Source organism: Gavialis gangeticus, unplaced genomic scaffold (genome assembly GCF_001723915.1).
Source record: "Gavialis gangeticus isolate Ggan-Ray unplaced genomic scaffold, GavGan_comp1, whole genome shotgun sequence".
Lineage (NCBI taxonomy): Eukaryota > Metazoa > Chordata > Crocodylia > Gavialidae > Gavialis > Gavialis gangeticus.
In genome coordinates, this window is record NW_017729024.1 from 131,645,705 (window position 1) to 131,669,424 (window position 23,720).

Below are 23,720 nucleotides of genomic sequence, written 5' to 3' on the forward strand. Positions count from 1 at the left end.
AGTTTCCATTCAGATCAGAAATCCTCAGTCTTTAGACTTGGCTGGAGTTTTCTGGGCTTCAGGTTTCTCAACAGCTAACTGGAAATTTTGAAGCCCCAACTCAGCAATGTTCTTACTTATGTGTTAGTTTGAAACAGATGCCTAAACTATGTTCTTCAGCATTTTGCTGAACAGGGATGGACTGAAATGCATGCAACTTAACCGCATGTTTAACTGTATTATCAAATTTGGGTCTTAGCTATCTATCCAAGTACAGGGCAGTGAAGGGATGTGGTTGATTATACAACTCTTCCTCAACAGCTTCATGTACAGCAGACTGAGGAACCTGCAGCAAGTCCCTTGCCTGTAGCAAGTCTCCAGACCTGCTTCACTAGGTACCTGTTCATGAGCGTGGAGGCTGCTCTGACACACCATAATTACAGTGCGTTGAAGCAGGCTGAATTAATTGAGTCTGCTGGAGCACAGTAATCACCGCACTCCAGCCATCCTCCACGTCTCACACGTCAGTGTCCTCGCACTTCAAAATGGTGGTGGAGGTGCTTAAACTCATCGAGTTTTAGTTCAAACGCTCCTGTTGCCATTTTGAAGCACAAGGATACTGATATAGGAGACTGGCTGGAGTGCAGTAATTACCATGCTCCAGCAGACTCGATTAATTCAGTCTGCTCTGATACACTGTAATTACAGTGTGTCAAAGCAGCCTCCAAACTCGTGAATAAGTACCCAGTGAAGCAGGTCTGTGGACTTGATGCAAGGCAGGGTTTGCTGCAGGGGACTGAGGACTTGCTGCAGGTTCTTCAGTTTGAGTGTACATAAGGCTGTAAAGGAACAGTTGTATAATCAAACATATGCCTGCATTGTCCTGTACATGGAGAAATATGGTACACACAATAGACTCAGAAAGGGACACTACCCAGAATGGACTCAGAAAATGCACTTTTACATCTGCTCCGGGGGGTTGGGGGGCAGTGGCTTACACCAGTGGTCTCTAAACTTTTTTGATCGCGCACCCCTATCAGTAAAGAATTTTTGAGCATGCACCCTCAATATATGTATATTTATTTATAAATTATATACATGTACTACTTGCGTACCGTACGTGACATATGACCATCTGACATACAGACAGAGTGAGGGTGCCAGTGTCAATCCGTATATTAAATATTAGTAAAGCTTAATTTCATTCTTACTTTTTTAGATAAAAAATAAATATAAATAGAAGTTCTAATATTTTCTTCCTGCACCCCAATGGATCGTCTTGCGCACCCCCTGGGGTGCGCGCATCCCACTTTGGAGACCACTGACCTACACAATACACTGATACGCAAGACACTGATACACAAGACGTGGCAGCACTTTAATTAGAGTGGCTCTTAAAGCTGCTCTAATTAAACCACTGCCCCACACCCACTCCTGGAGCACATGTAAAAATGCCCTTTCTGAGTCCATTGTGGGTACTATATTCTTTCAAACATGCTTAGAGGCAACACTTTCTAAGCTCTGTTGAACAAAAGGATTGCGGTTGTGGCTCACTCTTAAACAGGCATCATGAAGTAGTAGAGGAAGCTAGCTACGACCTTCCCCTCCAGCATGCCCCCAACTGGCCCACACACAAGGTATACAGCTCTTCCTTCCAAGCTGTCATAGTTGCTGTCCTGCTTCTAGCTCCAATATATAAATGTGGAAGTCACTGCAGAAGCTGAGGTGACTTCTACAATTACTTGACAAATGTTGTGTACCACTGCCTACTAGGAAATGTACGTATGACTCTCAATGTAATTACTATACTCTGCATTCTGGAATGTCAATGACTAGTGAGTGTTCATGTTCTTGAGAAATACTGGGATTAGAAACTGTTCCTAAGGGCTTTTTTTCTTTCTTATTCTAAATAAAATCAGAGTGCATTGTTTTGTATTTTAGTTTTCTTTAATTATAAGAGAAAAGTAGTGGCAAACTAACATACACCAAGCGCTCGATTACAAATAATGTCACCTTTAGGAAAAATAACACCCTTGATTGGTTCTGCAAAGTACAGCTAAATCACTTATGAAAGCATAACAGCGAATAATTTCAAATGGATTTTTCACTCAAGATAGCACTATGTGCAATCCTGTCAGCTCCTATACTTTATTTTGACCTGCTTTGTAAAAGGATATGCAGAACTGCACAATGTAATGTCAACTTGCATTAGGTTGGTGGCAATGATAAGTGCTCATTATTCAAACTGTGTTTCTACTGGCATGTTCTATTTATACCTCCACTTCTTTACTGAGGATTTCGAAGTACCAGTTCCTTTGTAACACAGTACACTTGGGGCAATTTTTTTTACATGACCTTTGAAAAGGGCTATCAACAACATAATGTTGCATGCTATCTAAACAAGTATTCCAGAATTTTTTAAGTCATTTTTAGGTTATGACAATTTTGGGAATTATGACAATATTGTGATCCAAAGAGAAGTGCTGAGTATACTGTGGAATTGACAATTTTGTTATAATAATTCAATGTTTCCCTTGTTTCTGTTTTATAATATCAAAAATCTTGCTTATTTGGATGATCAAAAGACTAACACTGGAATAAATGCTATAGTTTTCTATATATATTTTCAACCATAATACTTACTTGTATAACATCACATTGTTGTTATTACTGGTTATTTGTTGAGTAATAGAGAAAGGAAAAACCTTGGGGAAAAGGCTGCTTGATTTAGTACATTTTAGCAGATTGTAAAAACTGGGTAGCAATACTGTTCATGTTGAATAACACCGCATATAGTCTACCAGATAATCTACAACAAAATCCTCCATAGTATAGTGACCGTTCTAGAGTTACTTCATTAGGGTGGATTAAATTGCTATCCTCCATCAAAATCCATGCCAGAGTAACACAGCTGAAGAAGTATTATCAACTCAGTCTGTCTTTTAAAACATTTTAAAAAAATATTGTTCTGGAGCAGACTTCAATTTTTTTCCAGGACATTTTTATGTGGACCTAACTAGCTCCTCCTCCAGGGATTAGACTATGACTTTTGTCAGGGCTAGATATACAGAGCAACATGTAGCTGTACTGCCCCAGGTGCAGACCAGAGAAAAATATGATTCTGAAAGAGGCAAAGTAGCTATCATCTAATACCAATAGCAAACTACTTCCATCTCCATACTAGTTCAGCTCTGCTGCCCAGTGCATGGAGAAACTGAATAATGGGCTTGCTAATTCTTCAATCATTTCCTGCCCACTAGGGCTCAGAGAAAAAAGGGATGGCAGCGCAGAGGATCCTGCTGTCCTCCTCCTATGCTCTGAACAGTGATGTGAATAGTCTATTCAAAGAGGCAGTGAGGTGCCTGAAACTTTAATCTGCTGCATAGATGTACAGGGCAAATGAGAATCTTGCCTGTGGTGATTAATGAATCACAGTTGCAAATCAAACCATTCAGTACTGGATAATTTACTATAAATGCCCTCTGCATTTACACCTTGGCACTCCCACCCTTTCTCTGCAGGCGCTCTCTTGTTGGTTCAGTCAGCACCAGTGGTTCCTGGATAACAGCTGCCAAATACTTTTTTCCGAGTAGTTCGACTTCCAGTTTCTGTCCAGCTTTGCTTAGTTCTGTGGGAATATATGCAAAAGCCAAGCTCTGCTGGGTGCTATAGCTGTAACTGCCAGATGTGGTATTACCAACAACCTGAAAAACACACAAATATTTATCCTTAATGGGGTTTTAAAAAAGTCTACACAGGTTACATACTAGATTCTACCTTTACAAACATGCCCCCTTTTTAACAATTTACTGTAAATAGAGTTTTTATATATAGTTAAATATACCTTGTCTTATGTATGTCACCGTTCATACTATTTTGGGCCATCAGCAGATTTTCTTCAGCTGAATTTCTTACTCCAACAAAGCCAAAGGAAAATCATAAGAAGGTTTCTTAAATTCCTGATACTTTTATTTTTTTCACCTGAATAAACACTGTTCACATGTCAAATTCATGCTAGATATTTTCATTAGCTGTTAAGGGATGATGTACATATTTAAGAGGCCTGACAGCCTAAACTTTGATTTTCATTTTGTTCTTGCTTTTTTTCTAAGCAGTAATCTTCAAATATACTGAGAGGAGAACAGAACATTTGCAGGTTAATGTAATGGTTATAAAAAGGGACTATAATACTGTAGATCTTTTCCATGTCTAATTTATGTTATTATATAGTATTTCTAATTCTTATGTAAAATTAATCTGCCATGCTACCTGGAAATTAATAAATTACATCATAGCTTCAAACAGTCCTGTTCCAAGAAAAAACAAACTGTCCTCTTCCTCCCCAAAATCTCTCTGTCTCTCTAAGTGCCATATTCAAACAGGACATTGGTAATCATGGTCTTCCACAGATCTCTTCTCTTTGAGGCATACAGAATTTCTAGTGTTGATACATTCTAGGCCTGTGCAAGTAGGCAGGTATTTGATCCGGCTTCAGATCCGGCTGCTTCAGATGCCAGTGATCCAATCCGGACCTCCAGACTGGGTACCCGCTTTGATCTGACCGAAGCAGCTCCGAAGCTTCGGAGCCGCCTCAGAGATCCAGCTATAGGGTATAATGGAGGATCAATGAAATACCTATAACTTTGTTGTTTACTGTCTGATTTGAGTGAAACTTGCTGAGAGCATGACGCCTGCCAAGTGTCAAGAAGATAGGTGCAGGGGTTTGGGGGGAACTGCACTTCAAGCTGCTGACAGGCAAAACTGGTGACATAGATGACTGTGTGTGTGTTAAGGCGCAGCAGGCTGAAAATTGCAGGGGTAGTGGCCCCTGTTGAGGCCCCAAAGCCTGCCAGCTGTCAAGGAGATAGGTGAAGGGGGAGTCTGGCTTTTAGGGCCCTGCACCTCTGACTCCTAACAGGTAAAACTCATGATGTGGGTGGGTGCTTGGGCAACTGCGTCTGTCTTGGGACACAGGGGGGTGAAATCTACTGCAAGCCTGGGTGCTGGGCCCTGCCAGGTCATGAAGCCTGCCAGCTGTGTGTGTGTCTCGCTGGGGGAGTCTGGCTTCTGGGGCCCCGCACCTCTGGCTACTAACAGGGAAAGCTCGTGATGTGGGTGGGTGACACTGTGTGTGTGTTAAGGTGCGCCCTTCCTGGCGCTGGGGCCTCTGCACAACACAGCAGTGTGCCCCAGTGAAGTCTTCTCCTCCCCTACAGCCGCACTCCTTGTCCACCACTTTACATGACAGCCAACTTTTACCCGTTGGTAAGGACAACAAGGACAACAAGAAGTCCTTTTTTAAATACATAGGGGGCAAAAAGAAGGTACCGGGTAGCGTGGGGCCCCTGCAAGACGCTCTGGGAAATTTGGTCGTCACACCAGATGACAAAGCTAACCTATTTAATGACTTCTTTGCCTCCATTTTCCTGAGCAGGGACTGGATCAGCCCCCCACCACTGGGCCCCCCTCAGGCCCCAGGGGAGGTGCACCTAGGCCAAGGGTCAGTGAGGATCTAATCAGGGAACTTCTGGAGGGACTAGATGTTTTTAAATCAGCTGGTCCAGACAATCTCCACCCCAGAGTGCTGAGGGAATTAGCTGAGGTCATTGCGGGACCCCTGGCATGGCTTTACGAGCACTCGTGGTGCTCTGGTGTGGTACCAGAGGACTGGAAGAGGGCCAATGTGGTTCCCATCTTCAAAAAAGGGAGGAAGGAGGACCCGGGAAACTATAGGCCAGTTAGTCTTACCTCGATCCTGAGTAAGCTTTTTGAGAGAATTATTCTAGCACATGTCCACAAGGGGCCAGCAGGGGAGATTATGCTTAGGTGCAATCAACACAGGTTCATGAGAGGCAGGTCCTGTCAGACCAACCTGGTGGCTTTCAATGACCAGGTCACCAAATCCTTAGATACAGGGGTAGCAGTGGACATAGTCTTTCTGGACTTTAGGAAGGCCTTAGACACTGTTTCTCACCCCATTCTCATTAAAAAACTGGGGGACTGTGGTGTCGAATGAAACTTAGCTGGCTCAACACCAGTAGCAGCAGCAGCAGCATCAAAGGTACTGTCGCAGGGCACAAAGGTGCCCCGCTCCTAGAAGGGCAGAAACTGCCTGGGGGAAAAGCCCAAAGAGAGAGAGACAGAACCCCAGGTGCAGGTTACTAGGGCAACAAGCCAGAGGGTAAATCAGCCTGCACCTGCACATGGTCAGCTGACCAGAAGGGGCAAGGCTCTGGGCCCATATAAACCCCAGAACCGGGCCCAGGGAGGGCAGTGCCTAGGGGGAAGGAGCTCTCCTAGAGCAAGCAAAGGGGACAGGCCTGTCTGCAAGAGCAGCTTCCAATACTGTTAAGGGATGGAGCATTCCCCGGGTAGGGTTTAAATGAGGTTATAGCCGAGCGGCTTGAATTTATATTACAGCCCAGGGGCTTGTGTTTTGTTTATTGTTGTATAAGACCAGTGGTTTGAGTAAGGCTATTAGGGGATGGAGGAGGCCTCATAGGGGACCCATGGCAGCGTGGGGACCCCAGCACCAGAGGAGGGCGCAGCATTTGGGGTGCACAGACCCCAGCTCCAGGGAGGGCACAGCACTTTGCAGGGCACGAAGCGAGACAGGGCCACAGAGAGCCCAAGTGCCAGTGAGGCGCAGAGCTAGGGTGTCCCAAAACACCCATTGTGACATCTATCTTGGAGCGGGACCCACCAGGGGTCTAGAAACCCATGGGGTCCAGAGAATCAGTCAAGACCATGTCCAAGTGGACTGAAAGGCTCTGTTTGGGTATCTGTCATGGGATGGGGTCCTGCAGGATGGCCATGATCTCCCCAAGGCCCCATTGCCATGCCAAGTTGGCCCAATGGGCACCCTTGATTCTCTCCTGCCACGTCTTTGATCGAATGATTGATAGGGAGGACCACCAAGATCTGGGAGATGGTACCTCACTCAGCTCTGTTCAGGGGGCCGCTTATCCCAATCTCCCCAAGCAAAGCCATCTCATGGATGGCCTTCTGTTGCTCCACCAGCCTTTCAAGCATCAGGTATGCGAAATTCCACTGAGTCTCCACATCCTGCATGATTCTGTGCTGTGGGATGCTCAGCTCTGCCTGTTTCTCCCACAGCATCTTGCCCCCCTTGATGCTACAGTGGAAGTAGCCTGCAACCTTCCTGCATTTCAAAATCAGTTGGCTTGTAGCAGTAGTGGTGGCGGCACCATTACTGGCAGCCCTGTCCCCCTCCAAGGCACCCCTCACTATGCAGCCTGTGTGCCACATAGCGGATACCAACAAAGTTGGCATCACGGACAGCCTTCACCATATTGGCTCCATTGTCGGTTACCATGAACCCACGGGTGAGCTCAGCCTGCTCAACAACCCACCCCTGCAGCATACAGTTCATGGTCCCCATGATCTCCCTTGCCATATGGCACTCATCCAGCACCTTGGCTTGCAGTAGACCCCACCGACAGCCTAACTGATCGCACCAGTGCCCTGTAAGGGAGAGGTAGGCATGATCGCCACCCCAGCTGCTCCAGATGTCGGAGGTGAAGTGCAAGACTACCTGTGACCCTGTCTTGCGCAGCTCCTCCCTCAAGTACTCCCTACATGCCTCATGCAGGGAGGGCACCACTGTCCTGCTAAAGGTGGTGCATGAAGGCACTTTGTAAGATGGGGCAAGAAGTGCTACAAACCACCTGAACACTGCTGCTCAATTAAGGAGAAGGACTGGCTATCCAGAGCAAGCATCTCCCCAATGCTCTGGGTGATCTTGCTTGCCTTGGGAACGCACCCCACGTTCTGTCCACCTTTCCTCCACTAGTCCAGGCTGGCCTGCCTGTGCTTTGTGGGGAAGGGGGCTTTGGAGCAAGTGGGGGACTTCCCTTTCGGCACGCTCACACTGGTGCCAGGCTGAGCAGGAAGAAGGGCAAGGAGTTGCTGCTTCCTCGGATGCATCAGCATCGCCGTGGTGGAAAAGCGTTTCACATGCTTGCGACAGCTCATGTGCCTTCGGCAGTGCTGGCAGATGGTAAACCTGGGATTATCTACCATCTCAAAATGCTCCCACACTACACTACTCCCCAGCTTCTGGGTTGAGGGTGAGGATCCTGCCTTATCCCACTCAACAGGCTCAACAGCAGGAGGAGCTGCCCCAGCTGAGCCACTTGCCTCCACAACCTCAGCCTCCTCCAAGGTGCTGCTTTCCAGAGGAGACCTGGGTCTAGGGGAAATTTGAGGGGTGTGGAACACAAACTCTGATTCCCCCTGAGTCCCCAGAATTGCTTGAGCCAGTGTGCTTAGCTTCCCTGGTTCCAGCTCCAGCTCCTCCTCTGGCAGTGGGAGGCTCATGCTGAGAGATGACATTGGGGTGGAGGAGACAGTGATTCCACTGCTGGTGCCTACTTCTGGACTGAGAGGAGGTGATGCAGGTGCAGGGACATCAGGTGCAGACACTGCTCCCACCTCCTGGCTTCCACTGGCAGCACTGATGTCATGGCTGCTTGGGAAGAGAATGCGTCTGTGTTTGGGGGGAGAGAGCAAGGGCTTGCAGCTCTAGCTGTCTCCCTACCCCCTCTCCCTGCCCTGCCAGAAGACCTGGCACCTGCCTTTCAAGCACACTTCATATTAATCTTTCCTGTGCTGCAAAAGATCTGTGTGTGTGTCACTCCTTTTTTGTTGTGTGTTTTATTCCCTCTGTTGCGTGCATGCACTAGACTCTTCTTTGATTGTTTGTTTCAGGTGTTAAGAGCTATGTACAAATTGTGTGCTGTCTGTCTTCTTCTCCTATATCTGTTTTTTCTTCTTTATATATATATATATATATATAGTGTGTGTATGTGCGCGCACATGCCTCCCTGCACAGTGATGGATCACGCTGGCAGGGAAAACACAGCTTTCTTTTTTCCACGTTTGCACAAAAAAAAGAGCAAATGAATTCAAAGAAATGAATTGAATAGTACTAAGAGATGCTAAGCTAAGCTAAGCCCTACCCAATCCTTTCTAACAACAAAAAGGGGTAGGCAAGTTTAACTGCTGAGTAAAGTAACCAGGATGTCTTCTAGGGTACCTTTCTCATGCAGTTCCTGAGAGGGAACAAGCTTGCAAAAGGCACAGCACACCTCCAAACAGAGGCTTTTATGCTGTTTCTAGGTCCCTCTCTGCCAGGCACTGTCATTGGAAAGGCAGCCAGAGAGAAATCCTTCTCACTGGCCATCTACACATGTCAGTCTTCCCCCACTGTTCCCCCTCACTCTCCCTCCCTCCCTCCCTCCCCCGTTCCCCTCCCTCTTCTAACTTTCACTTTAAGCTTCTAATGCTTGTCTAAAGCATCCAAAGCTTTTACGAAGCACTTCAGAAGCTCTGAACCGCTTTGGACAGCCTGAATGAGCCAGCGCTTCACTTCGGGCATGCTGCTTCAGATGCCGAAGTGTCTGAAACAGCCCTGGATCTGAAGTGCAATCCGAAGCCTCGCACAGCTCTAATACATTCATCCATTTAGATAGACTCTTGGCATAAATCAACCTCTGTCTTCCATGATCTTTTCTTCCTTCAGTCTTTCCAGTTACAACCAGACTTTCAATTTCCTCCTTCCTCATAACATGTCTGTGAAACTCCAACTGTCTCTTTCTGAAGTTGATCAGCAGCTTCCTCCTGCAGCCTGTTCTTAACAAAATATCTTCATTTGAAATGTGACTTGTTCAACCTACCTTCAAGATGCACCTTAAGAACCACATCTCGCTTGCTTCAATACTCTTTTCCATACTTGACAATACTGTCCAGCATTCTGATGCATACATGACGACTGGTATAACATAGCACTACAAAACTCTTAACTTTGTCCCCATAGAAATGTTACTATTTGTCAATATCTTTTTCATTTTCAGAAATGCATCTTTTGCCATCCCTAGTCTCCATTTTATTTCATGATCACATTTACCATCAGATATTATTCAGCTTTATTGATTGGCCTTATTTGTTCCTTTTCCACTTTGAAGTTGCATACAGGAATCATCATCTTCTGCATAATTACCATATATTCTGTTTTTCTACTTAAACCTTTCTTCTCGCTTTCACTAACAATTTTATCTAGAATTCCTTGGAGCTTCTCTTCTGATTCAGCCATTAAGACTGCATCATCAGCATAACACAAGTTGTTCAAATTCTGTCCGCCAATGATCAGCCCTAGTAAATCCTCAATTTCCCTCAGTTTTTTCTCACTGTACAAGTTGAGTAAATCAGGTGAAAAAAACTCTTAATTTGGATGAAATCACTTAATTTACTTTCTATCTTTGCTGCTGCAGTTTTGTTCCAATAGAGGTTTCTTAACATTCTCATGTCTTTATCATCAATATCCAGTTCTTCCAGCATTTTCATTAACTCCTCATACTTGACTCTATCAAAAGCTGGTATAATCAATAAAACACAAGAAAATATCTTTCCTCATTTCTATTGCCCTTTCCAAAAGCATTCATACCATGAAGATAGCATTTCTTGTACCTCGATCTTCAACAAAACTACATTGAAAGTTTTCAATCTCCGGTCTTATTCTACTTCTAGCTCTCAACACCAACACCTTTAATAGGATCTTTGTCACATGGCTCATTAAACTGATGGTTCGATGCAGTTCACATTCAATGACTCCAAGTCTTTTGGGGAGTGCAATAAAGATCAATTTACTGAGGTCCTCAGGTATTTCTCCACCTTCATAAATCTCACTGATAACAGTTGTTAACTTTTCTACACCAAACTCTTCCAAACATTTTATTTGTTCTACTGCAATCTGGTCCTGTAGCTTAATTGGTTTTCCTGGGTTTGACATTAAACTGCATTCATCAGGAGGATAGTTTTAACTCTTAGAGTAATAGTGAAACAAATACCTTCTAGCTACTGCAGTCTCTGGGTCACCCTTAGACAAGGTGTTGAACCCATCAGCCTCCCTTACCAGGGTTATGGTTGAAGCTGTTGGAAGTGCAGGATGGTGGATCATTTAATCTGGTGAATTCCTGGTGCAACTAGGACAACAATACAGGAGACTTGCTCAGCTTAGCTGAGCACTGCAACTTGCAGCAAGAAGTGGCAACCTGCTACAGTATTTTGCCAAGCATAATCCATGGTCTTTCAAAAATTAAGAAAACCACACAATAGTATGAAGGGGGTCCCTGACAAAAGGTGAGGAAACTTCACCCAGTAAGGATAGTCGTGTGACAGGTGACTCCTGACCATTAGCACGCTACTGTCCACACTCAGGAGAGAGGAGTCAAAGTGGCAATGGAGAGTGTTGGAACTCTATATCAAATGAGGAAATTGGATAATGTCAAGCATGAAATGAAAAGAATAAAGATCAACATTCTAGATATGTGTGAAACACATTGGAAAAAGGCTGGAATTATTGTTTCAAAAGATGTCAAGATCATTATTCAGGAGGTCAGATACACAAAACAGGATTTGGATTGTTTTTGGATGAAGAAACCTCAAAATCTTTGCATGGTTTTTGGGTAATATCGGATAGAGTGATGCTTGTGAAAATAAAGGCTAAACTTTTCAACATTGCAATAATAAAAATCTATGCACCAACAGCTGAAAGTGGGGAAGAGGACATTGATCATTTCTGTGAAGACCTTGATAAAGCAAAAAAGCAAGACAAACCTCAAGAAGTGGTCATAGTGATGGGAGATCTAAATGCAAAAGTTGGTTGTGAACAAGTGGGAAATATTGTTGGACCTCATGGAGAGAAAAATGAAAGAGGAGAGAGATGGATTTTGATTGATGTGTTGCAAAAGATCAAGTCATTATGAATACATGGTTTGAACATCACCCAGGAAGAAGGTATACATGGAAAAGTGCTGGAGATAACATTACAAACCAAATTGATTACATCATCGTCAACAGAAGATTCAGGAATGCTGTTCAACAATCAAAAACTTATCCAGGGGCTGACTGTGGAAGTGATCATGTACCTGTAGTTTGCACCATCAAGATAAGGTTGAGGAAACTTAAGAAACCAAAAGCAACAAGGAAGCTTGATTATTTGATTCTAATGGAAAAATATTTGATTAAAGAAAGGTACACAGTTGCAGTCAAAAATCATTTTCAAGAACTTGAAGATGAAGGATAGGGCTGTGCCAAATGGCATTGTTCTGTTTCACCTTGAGTTTCGAGGTTTGGACGGAACAGCATTTCATATCGAATTTAATTTTGATTCAAAACAGCTGTTCTGTTTTTCTTCGTCGAAACAGTATGGCTGTTTTGACTGTTTCGATGTTTCGCTAAATCAGCTGGGCACGGGGAGTCAGCCCGGCTGGGCTGAGTTCCCATCCCCTGTGCTAGATTGGGCCGGAAGTGGGAAGTGAGATTGGGCCAGTGGCGATTTAGCACGGGGGATGGGGAGTCAGCCCAGCTGGACTGTGCGACCGCCTGGCCTCAAACAGTCATTCGCGTGCTGCCTTGGCGTGGACGGTCGGTGATGGCTGTCCTGAAGTTTCTTGCAGACCCTGAGGTAGATGCTTATCACCAAGGGGGCCACCCCCAAACTCACCTGCCACGACTCTGAATGCAACTTCAGTGCGGGGGTAACTCACTAGGGGCTCCTCAGTGGTGGAGCCCCAGACGGCCGTCCATGGGGCTCCACCTCCCCTACACCCCAGCCTCACGCCAACCTCAGCAGGTCACTGGATCTTATCGGCCATTCCTCCAATGCCACTGTACTCTTGACCCTGACGTTCTCTTAAGTCTTGTGTCCCCCAGCACTTTCTCCTACGATGGCCTAGCGAAACCACTATCTAGCCTCAGCTGGGCCTCCTCCTGCCCTAACCTGCCTCAAGCTGGGAACTGAGGGACAAAACAGCAAATAACACAAGAAAAAAAAAAGCGGAAGAAAAAAAGGAGGACGGAAAGGAGCCGCCCTGCCGGCACATCTATCCTGCGCTTTTTTCCCTTTTACCAGAACTTTCCTCATTAGGAGACTTAGTCCCCTGGCATTGTCTCTCCTACCACACAACACCTCCAAAAGGGGGAAAAGGGGGGAAAAAAGGGACCAAACAGAAATTACGAATTGGGGAGAGTTTGCCTGGCTACCTTCCTGACCCTTCAGTTAGGATACAGAGGAGCCTCCTCGTCACTCTCTCCACGATCCCTTTGTCTTCATCCCCCCCAGCCAGTGTCCCACACCTGGTACCTGGGCACTCGCTGGGGAATGATCTGTCATCTGGCCGGGGTGGCTAAGGCTTCTCTTTCTGGGCCATTACTCCCATCATGCCGCCGAATGCGGCTTGTGGAGTCGTCCTCCCATGATGTTGTCTGAGGCGTCCCCCTTCCTGCACCTCGCGGCCCTTCCTGGTCTGGTCAGCCATTGCTTGCACTGTGGGCTACTGCCACGTCTGTTACTGACCTGCTGGGATCCCTCTCTTGTGGCTCCCGCTAGTCTCTGCTGGTGCAGAAAGCCTCCTCTGACTGTTCTGCCTCCCAGGAACACCAGCCTCTGCTGGTGCAGAGAGCCTCCGCTGGCTCTCCTTCCTCCCGAGCACACTGGTCACCACTGGTGCAGGGAGCTTCGGCAGGCTCTCTCTCGTTCCTGGCACATCTGTCATTGTCAGTGCTGAGAGCCTCCACCGACTCTTCCCCCTGCTCTCCACTGGTGATCCTCTTTATTCCCACTGGCTGGTGATTGCCGATGATATCACCAGCCGGCCTCAGCTGAATAAGGGTGCAGCCTATAACCCGCGCAGGTTCCCTCCTTCGCTCCGGCTGCGTCATGGGCCCTGCTGCAGGTAAGTGTTTTTCTTTTATTATTTCTTTCCCTTTCGTGCCTGGTCTTCACCCTAGGGTCCCCCAGTGTGTGGATCAGGGCTCTTTCACCTGATCGCCCCCGTGACAGACCGATTTCTCATCCCCAACACTACGGTTGAAATATTTCAACTTTTGAAACATTTTGACCAGCCTCATTTTGTTTCAAGGCTGTTTCAATGTCCTTTGTTTCATTTCAGTTTTGCTGTTTCAACCTCGAAATGAGTTGAAACAGTGTCAAAACAAAACGGCCGGCAAAATTTTGCACAGCCCTAATGGAGGAAATATGTCAAACTAGGAAATTTTCAAAGAATCACTGGCTGAAACAGACAAGGAGGTTATTCCAGCAGAAGTAAGGCAAAAGAAACAGAAATGGATGACTGAAGACATCCTTGAACTTATGGAAGAAAGAAGAAGGATGAAACTGGATAAAAGAATTTGATCAAGGTACAATGAAGAAAAGGAAAAATGGCTTAATGAAAAATGTACAAAAGGATGTTACATCAGTGCCTAGGAATATCAAAGACATCACAGGCTAAGGAGGATGTACTGCTAGGGGATGTATAAAAGCCAAGAATGGTGATATAATTATGGAATGAGAACAAGTATTGAAAAGATGGAGAGACTGTATTGAACAATTATTTCATGACAGTTAATAAGAAAAGCCATCTATTAAGAAGAATATGGATGCTTTTAAAATTCTTAAATCTCCACAAAATGCAAAGTTAATATTATACTCCTGAAGAATGAATTTTAGTTTCTTGTAATATGATGGGCTGGGTGAAGTGGTAGTTTGTAGTGTCTTGCTATAGATCAAGGGCATGAGTTTGAGAGCTGCACTGAAGGATGCCTTCAGCTGACTAAACTATAAGTCAGAACCTGGTTATTTAAATCAGGGAGTCAAAAGCAGCCAGACATAACACTAACTATGCCACTATCTTACATGTAGAGGCCTACCAAATTAGCAATTTCGTGATTTTCATGGAAACCGCAAATTTTGTCATTCTCCACAAAAAAGCCCAATCCCCATGAAAAGGTGCTGGGACTGTGAAAAGGTGCAAAACTGGAGAAGGAGCAAGGGACAAGAAAAAAAAATGAGCTGCAAAACAGAAAGGGCAGGAAGCCCTAGTGTCCTAAAGCACAGGGGGAGGGATGAGGGGGGAGAACAAATCAGAGGCTGAGCCCCTGATGTAGGCTCAGTCCAGGTGCCAGCCAGGGGCCAGCCTAGGAGCCTGCAAAGAAGCCTGACTCCCCCCCACCCCTTTTTTTTGCATTGCCTTGCATTGCAAATGCCCAACCTGGTGCTGCCTGCTTGCCCGCCTGCCAAGGAGCTGCCTCCCCTGGTGTATGATCAAGCCCCCAAAAGCCATTAACCTTGTCCTAGACTGCTTGCTAATGCAACAATCCCCTGATTGAGCCTGTGGAAGCCATTAGTTGCCACATTAGCAAGCAGTCTAGGGCATGGCTAATGGTGTCTGTGGGTTTGATCAAGCTCATGGAAGCCATTAACTGTATCCTAAACTGCTTAATAATAACGTGGCAATTAATGACTTCCCGGGGCTTGAGCAGGGGATTGCCATGTTAGTAAGAAGTCTAGGGTGCTGTTAATAGTTTCTACGGCCTTGATGAAGCCTGTGGACACCATTAACCACGTTCTAGACTGCTTAATACTGTGGCAATTAATGGCTTCCGCAGGCTTAATCCCCTGATCAAGCCCAGGGAAGCCATTTATTACCATGTTAACAAACCCCAGTTTGGGGCCATCTGTCAACCTCTGGGGAGGGGTGGCATTTCCGGGGCCCCTTGGCCAATCAGAGACAGGGCAGGGCCCGCATCGTGCTCCACCATGAAAGTTACACATACCCTGATACCTCGCTGGACTGTGAAGTTGGGGGACAGCTACCCCAAATTCAGTAGGCCTCTACTTACGTGCCTTTGGTCACAAAAACTGGCATGTCTTAACCCTTCTAGCCCAATGGGCCACCTAAACAAGCAGACCTATAAAATTTCGGGGTTGGTGAGGGAAGAGGGCTTCATAACAAACCTGCCTAAAGCTGTATAACTTACCTTGCCATTAAACCACACACTTTCATTTCCCTCTGGATCAACATTATCCGTTTTCAAGGTGAGATACACCAGTCGCCGTTTAAGCCCTTTTTCTTTAATCTGCTTCAGTGCTTGCTTTCCTATGAAGTCTGCTGGCTGAAAAAGTAAAGGATAATGATGATAAATGATTATTCAGGATCTGTAACAAGGTTATAGATGCAAGCATTTAAATGTGTCTTCACTTGTTTTCCCATCAGTTAAATATTTATATAAAATAGAGATTAAATCAAACTTTGGGGCAAATATAAATCTTGTCCACAAAAATGACATGTTCATCTATTTTTCCTATGCTTGTTTGTCTAGTTCTCTGTCCTCTAAGACCCACGATTTCAATAATGATAGAATTATATATGTCATATAATATGGCATACCATAATAGTGGGTGATTGAACTGGCCCTTTTAGAATTCTGAGCCAGAATGTCAGTACTTCTCTTACAATGGAACTGACACACTACAGCATAGATACTTGTGCCCCTGTTCTCTTACTGCAGCCCCATGTCCTGTTTGGATCTAAAAGCCACGTGTAAGGACAAAAGCAGCTCAGCACCATTCTCCTTTGGTCCTTCTGTCCAGGAACTGGAAATGGAAGTTTCCTTCCTACTCTCAAAAGAAATGTTCTGTACTGACTACTTCATGGGATAGTGTGGCACCCCGGCTGTCACATCCTATTCATACACCAGAATAGCAGCATCAGCTGGAGCTCTCTGTATTCAATTATGTTCCCAAAAGCAGAGTGGCAGTTCCTTGAATTCTCACACATCAGTCAGAGACAGTAGCTTAAAAAACCAGGGCAGAGGGAGGCATGGGGATAGCTGCGACTTTCAGCTCTCACTGTGACAGTGGTGCAATCATGTGACTGCAGTGGCAGCTGCTATTTTTCCACCTCTTTATGTACCCAAACTGTACATAATTATGATCTCAAGACCAGGGTAATTCTACCACTAAAGGTGTGTAAACAAGTTGCTTTTTTCACCATTTAAAGTGCGTTATCACTGTGACTTAGCAGAAGTGCATGGCTTCATAAAACTTTAAAAATGGGTACAGCATTTTAAATTTACCCGTGTTAAATGAGATAATAAATTTGAAGCACTGTATTTTACAGCCTGCAAATCCAATATGTGAAAATTCACCTTAAGGATATGGCTCATATGAAGTAAAATACTTATAAGCAATTGGCTTGCATCCCACAAGTTGTCTTGCCTTGAGGTTCAGACCCATAATATCCACTATATGCTGTGGTAGCTCTCCAGCAAAGAAAAGGGACAACTTGAAATTTACTGAGAGAATCACAGGCCTTGACGTACCCTTAACTGATGAAGCTGTCACAGATCTAAAGCACAAATGGATTCCTACCTAATTACTGAATACTTCTGACAAGTGGCAAATAGTGAAAAAAGGAACCAAGACTGCACGATGTGAACTGGTAGATCTAATGAATGGTGGCATAGAAAAGAAACACAAAAAGGGAAAGGGGCTCTCAGACTTTCTATTGGATTTGCTCCTATGATGTATACTTAAATAAGGAACAGCAGAGTGGTGTAAGGACTTGTTTACATGGGGGCAGATGAGAAAAATAATCAGTGTTAACATTCAAAGTTGGTTAGTTAAAATGTATGAAACCCATGTGAACACACACATTCAAAATAAGTTACCTAGACTGAATTTAGCTTAATTCATTTCCATTCTCATCCATTCTTATATGTTTGCAATGTCATTGTCAGGAAAGCAGTATCCTTGACTCAGAATATGACAGATAAGCAAACAACTTTTTCTTAATATTTAGTTTTTAATTTGAAACTAATTAGTCTCTGTATTTCACTTTCCATCTGAGGATCTCAAAGTGCTTTACAAATGATTAAGCCTCAGGGCTCGCTTAGTCTGAAGAAGAGAAGACTGAGACAGGATTTAATAGCATCCTTCAACTACATAATACGTGGTTCCAGAGAGGATGGAGCTAGACTGTTCTTAGTGGTGGCAGATGACAGAACAAAGATCAATGGTCTCAAGTTGAAGCAAGGGATGTTAAGGTTAGATATTAGGAAGAATTTTCTCACTAGAAGGGTAGTAAAACACTGGAACAGGCTACCCAGAGAGGTGATAGAAGCTCCATCCTTGGAGGTTTTCAAAACCTGCCTAGAAAAAGCTTTAGCTGGGATGATCGAATTGGGGATGGTCCTGCTTTGAGCAGGTGGTTGGACTAGATGACCTCCTGATGTCTCTTCCAACCCTAATTTTCTATGATACTATGATTTTCTATGCTTCTATGAAGTGCAGTGGTAGCAGAAGCCCAAGTGATGGCACTGCGTCCAGATCCAGGGCCGGTCTCCATGGACACTGCATGTAGCCAGGTGTGGAGCTGTGTCTGGGGTTAGGCTCCATGGAGAATGGCCCTTAGCCCCAGCCCCAGTCCTGGATGCAGCACCCTCACTGGGGCTCCTATCACTGCCACTGCCCCCATGCCACTCTGCCCTTCACCAGGCTTGCGGGGCTGGGAGCTGCCACAGCCACGTGGGCATCCCAGGGCAAGCTGCAGGCTGGCATGGGATAGGGGTGCTCCAGCGCCACTTGCCTCCCCCAACCCCAGCCCCACCCCTAGTCCTAACCTCAGCCCAGTGCTGGCTGCTGCAAGTAGTGGGGCATGAAGTTTCAAAGAGCTTTACAAATGATTAAGCTTCAGGGCTCATTTAATCTAAAGAAGAGAAGACTGAGTGGGGATTTAATAGCCTTCAACTACCTGAAGGGGGTTCCAAAGAGGAAGGAGCTAGATTGTTCTCAGTGGTGGCAGATGACAGAACAAGGAGCAACAGTCTTCAAGTTACAGCAAGAGATGTTTAGGTTAGATATTAGGAAACACTTTCTCACTAGGAGGGTAGTAAAGCCCTGGGTAACCTGTTCCAGTAAGACTGTGAAATCTCCATGCTTGGAGGTTTTTAAGACCCAGCTAGACAAAGCCTTGGCTAGGATGATCTAGCCAGGGATGGTCCTGCTTTGAGCAGGGGCCTGGACTAAACGGCCTCCTGAGATTCCTTTCAACCCTAATTGCCTATGATTCTATGAAAACCTGCGTGAGTGAGGGATGTGAACTATTCTACTGATTTTAATATTTATCTTATTTTGCTGATGGAGAAATTGAAGCAAGGATGTGCCAAAGGTCACACAAAGAATCAGTGTTAGACCCAAAATTATAATCCAGATCTATTGACCCAACCAGTGTTTTAATCAATAGAGTATCCTGCCTCTTCAAATACATAATTTTAGACTTCATATATAGCATTTTGTATGTACCACGTTACTACAAATGATAAAAGCTTTTAAGAATTTATTTTTATTGTTAAAAGTTTTAAATGTTGTCTTTTAAAAGTAGTATGCCAAGAACTGCTACTTAAAGTTAGAAAAACAAAAATCAACATTTCTGTTTTATTTGTAAGCATCTAATACTACAGCAAATTCTCTGAAGTCCTTAACATTAATTTTTGCTACATCCCTTTGTGGGGGATATTCACATTCATAAGAACTTCATATTAAACAGTAAGCCCACAATCAGTAAATAATAATGCTTGTATTTGAAGAGTTATTGACGAATGGTACCATATATCTGGTAAGGGCCTTCATTTCCACAGAGTATGATATTTGTTAACTAGGAGTCTATTTAAAATGAGCTCAAATTGAGTGGTTTTTTTAAAAGTTCCCAAGACTGTTTCCAGTTCCATTATAGGAGTTGTTTATTATCATTCCTATGTGACAGACTGGCAGCACTACTTGACATGCATGTGAATAAGTACAGGTAGAGAATGCAAGGGTCAGCATGATGTAAAAAAGGGTATGGACAAGTATAACAATTAGACCTATTTAAATACAGTTTAAACCTCAAGCAGACAGATATACAAACCTGTTGACCAGTTTAAAGCTGCCTGGAATGGTTCAAAAGTATACCTAGAAAATCAAGTTCTCTTTTGAACTGGTTTACTGTGTACTAGCTAAATATTACCTGTGGACACATATTCCATGACACAGGTCTGGTCTATCCTCCGGGCATCCCACACTGCATTGTTTCTCTCTCTCTCTGTCCTTCCACCACCCCAGTTGCTACAACTGGCCACTCTTGGTACACAGCCAAAACTCTACTGCTCCTTTTTCCTTTTGGTTGGTACTTTTTGAATCAATGAGCTCCCTGGCACTTCTTGTTCAATAAAAGCTCTAACAACAAGCTTTGTCCTTGTTCCCTATTGACAACGGGGAGGGGGGACCCTCATTAACCTCACCCAATTCTGGGTCCGAGCACTCCCCCCACTTTTAGGCACCCCAACTCAGGCAAGCACTTTGCAGAGTTCAGTTAAGTGTAGGCTACAAAACTACTGAAATCTTGTTTGGGAAGAATGGAAAGCACAGAAGTGAAAATGCTGCCAGCCACAGATCACCCACACCCCAAGACCTTCAAAGTGTGGGTGCAACCTCTTTCCACCAATTGGCCTACTGTGAGACATGCTGGGCTGGATGCTCACTTCCATCCCCTGCTGTTGGAACCACAGTGTAACAGGTGACCATTCTACCTATAACTTTATGTTTGGACACCTCTGTCTCTCAACAACTGTGAACTGGTTCCCAATTAGTGACATTGTTATGTGCATCCATACCCTTGAATATGATTCTGGAGACTTTTTCACTTCACTGGATAAACTGAAGCACTCAGAGATGCCCCGATTCCTGAAATGTGATGCAAGTCAGTTTGGAAGAACTCTATGGAGTGCCATGCCAAGGGAAATAAAGAAGCTTTATAACAGGAGGCAGTAAATGACCATTCCTCTCTTTCCCACCTCTCAGTAAATTACTGTTTCACTGGTATTGCAATAATTTCTACTCTGGTTAAAAAAAATTAGTCCCTGGATATATTTCTCCCCTCTCCTTCTGATTCAGAGTGTAACATACTTAATTTAAAAGTTTACAGTGTTTTTATTATGAAAAGAAGAGGACTGTGATTAGGCCTGTGTTTACATAAATTAATAGTCCATTTTTAGCTCTTCATGCTATATGGAATCATGACCCTATTTAAGAAACAGCTATATCTAAAGACAAAAGTTAACAAGTTTTTGTCTCAGTGGCATGACACCCTACTCTGGAATGCTACGTATCACACACATATATCCAATAACTAAACATATCTTTATCCAATTTATTTCAATGGGATTAGTTTTGGTCCATGTCCACTTTATATTTATAGTGTTACGAGGGGCCTGTTTTTGGTGTTTTCATGTAGCAGCCACATACCGTGCACACCAGTGGTGGCCAACCTTTCTGGAAAGTAAATATATCATTTCACATCTGAGCTTTTTAGACATATGATGATATAGTCTCATCTTCCCACTCAAGAGTGACAAAGAAAGATTTATTTAGTCTGCAGAAGAAAAGACAGAGGGGATTTGATAGCAGCCTTTAAACTACCTGAAGGGTGATTGCAACAAGGATGGAGGTAAACTGTTCTGGGTGGTGACAGATGACAGAACAAGGAGCAATGGTCTCAAGCTGCAGCAAGCGAGGTTTGGTTGGATATTAGGAAAGACTCTCTCACTAGGAGGGTGGTGAAGCACTGGAACAAGTTACCTAGAGAGGTGGTGGAATCTCCATCCTCAGAGGTTTTTAAGGCCAGGCTTGAAAAAGCCCTGGGTGGAATGATCTAACTGGGGGTGGTCCTGCTTTGAGCAGCGGGTTGGACTAGATAACCTCCTGAGGTTCCTTCCAACCCAAATTTTCTATGATTCTATGAAAGAAAACCATTATCCTGCTGTAACTGTTTTAAAAATCTCCTCTGTAGGTCTACATGTAAAAAAAAACAGCATGAAAATGGGAATCTACAAAAACAAGGATCTCTGTTCACCAAATAACCTCCACAAAGCCCATCTACTTAGCTGAATCACCTCAAAGTTTCTTGTAAAAGAATTGTGACCCATGAGTTGCGGAACAGTACCTCACAAAGCAGTTAAATGGTGTCCACTGTAGTAAAGTTGCATCATTTGCTCATGATTTTTGTTTTTGAAGTATTTATCCTGATGCTACTGTTGTTCCCCTTCAATGACTTGAAGGTGAAATAGAATTGAGGTGAGAAAAAAATTATCCCTTTAAATAGTCTGCATTTTCCCCATGCTTTCTATTCAAGATTACAGATGAATACACACTCCCATAAATCCATCATTTATAAATGGAAAAACAGCGTGCATGAAGGTTAATGCAGCAATCATAATCAGAGCCTTGAGTATGACCTGGCAACAGATGTGTACAGATTTAATGGGTCACTTCTAGATTAACTGTATAGATGATAGTTAACTCCTGCTAATACACAAATCAGTGGAACATGGAAGGTAACAGCTAAAAATAATTTTGACTTACACTTGTTAATTAATCAATTTGAGGAATGTATGAAAATGACTAGAGCAGGTAGTTTACAATATATAAATTGTAAGTGTTTCTAACCTATTTATTGTCACATTCATTACAGATAAAATGCTAAATCCTTATCTAATTTGTTTAAATGAGACCAGGTTTTGGGCCACCCACATACACTTTATATCCAGGATGACAAACTCATCTGGCCCCAGAGGCTGTATTCAAGAGCAAACTATCCTCTATGGAGTAGCCACAACATCAAGTCCAGCCCATGCACTACGCACACCAGCCCCTGGCAGCGCGTGCCCCATGCCAGCCCCTTCAGTGCACAGGGTGGACCTGGCACTGCACATGGCACAAGGAGTCTGGGGTGTAGCTGCATACAGTGCCACGGACCAACCCCCTGTGCCGCGTGCAGGGCCTGGGGCCAGGACTAGCACATGGGGTCAGTCAAGCAACCCATGGGCCAGATCATACAGCTCCCTGGCCCACAGGCTGTGTGACACCCATGCTTATCGTTCTAAGAAGGGCCCATTTTTCATGTTTTCATGTAACAGTCATTTCCTGATGGCTGGAAAATGATATTTAGAGGTTTGCTTTTGGGAACTAGCTTGCAGATATGGCAGATGTTGCATTAGAACAATGGTCCAGGGCAATGGCAAGAATTAATTGGTTTCTAAAAACCAATTTGTGACAAGTTTTCTGTCAAGACCCACTGTGTCAGCAAACATACAGGCTGGGAAATTGAAGACATGTTCCACACTGTTCTATAATATGAGATAAGGTAGCATTAGGTCACAGTGACCAACTGCAGAGCCCCTGGGATTTCTGATTTTGGTGGACAGACCAAATTAAAACACCAGCAAATGACCAAATTAAGATGTGTGCATGTGACGGGTTTGTTGGAACAAAGGAATATGCTGACAGAACAGAACATGGACAGTATGACAATCACAGGGAGACCAATCAATGGTACTCAGAGATGAAGAGTCATCAGAGGGGAGAAAGAATAAAAAGGAGGAATTTCAGAGCAGCAAGGGGTCTCCAAGGGAGGAACCCAAGACCACCATAGACAGAAGGCACACCACCAGCCCATCTTACCCACTCCACTGTGGGGGCGGGCCTCAGTCCTCATCCTCCAGGCTGCTGACATTCAAGAAGAAACCATAGGGTGAAGCTCACATACTGGCCAGATGTAATTTCTCTCTGTGACAACCTTAGGACTGGTAGATACAGAATTGTGGGGGGTGGAATTATTTTGTTTTTCTTGCCTGCATTATTCTTATCTACTATCACTGTGTATCAATAAAATTTGCCTATTATCAAATGGAGAGGTCATGGTCAGTCTGCGGGTTTGGGTGTGCCCAGAAAAAGGTATCTGGATTTTAAATCCAGTCCCAACAGTTGAATGCTCATTTGTACCCTACACCACTGGAGACCAACCTTTTTGGCAGGTGTGCTGGGGGAGTTTAGGATTTAATAA

At 44.3% G+C, this 23,720-nt stretch overlaps 1 protein-coding gene across 1 annotated transcript in view; it reads right to left on the bottom strand.

Annotated features, from left to right (window-relative positions):
• Positions 1 to 2,141: 2,141 nt before the first annotated feature.
• The window catches only part of DMGDH (dimethylglycine dehydrogenase), a 101,085-nt gene continuing 79,506 nt past the window's right edge, over positions 2,142 to 23,720 (bottom strand). Inside the window, exons 14-15 of the mRNA XM_019517737.1 lie at positions 15,820 to 15,954; positions 2,142 to 3,683 (exon numbers count right to left, since the gene is read on the bottom strand). Of these exons, the coding sequence (XP_019373282.1) occupies positions 3,468 to 3,683; positions 15,820 to 15,954 (351 nt within the window). The 3' untranslated portion in view covers positions 2,142 to 3,467. The remainder of the gene's footprint in view (positions 3,684 to 15,819; positions 15,955 to 23,720) is intronic.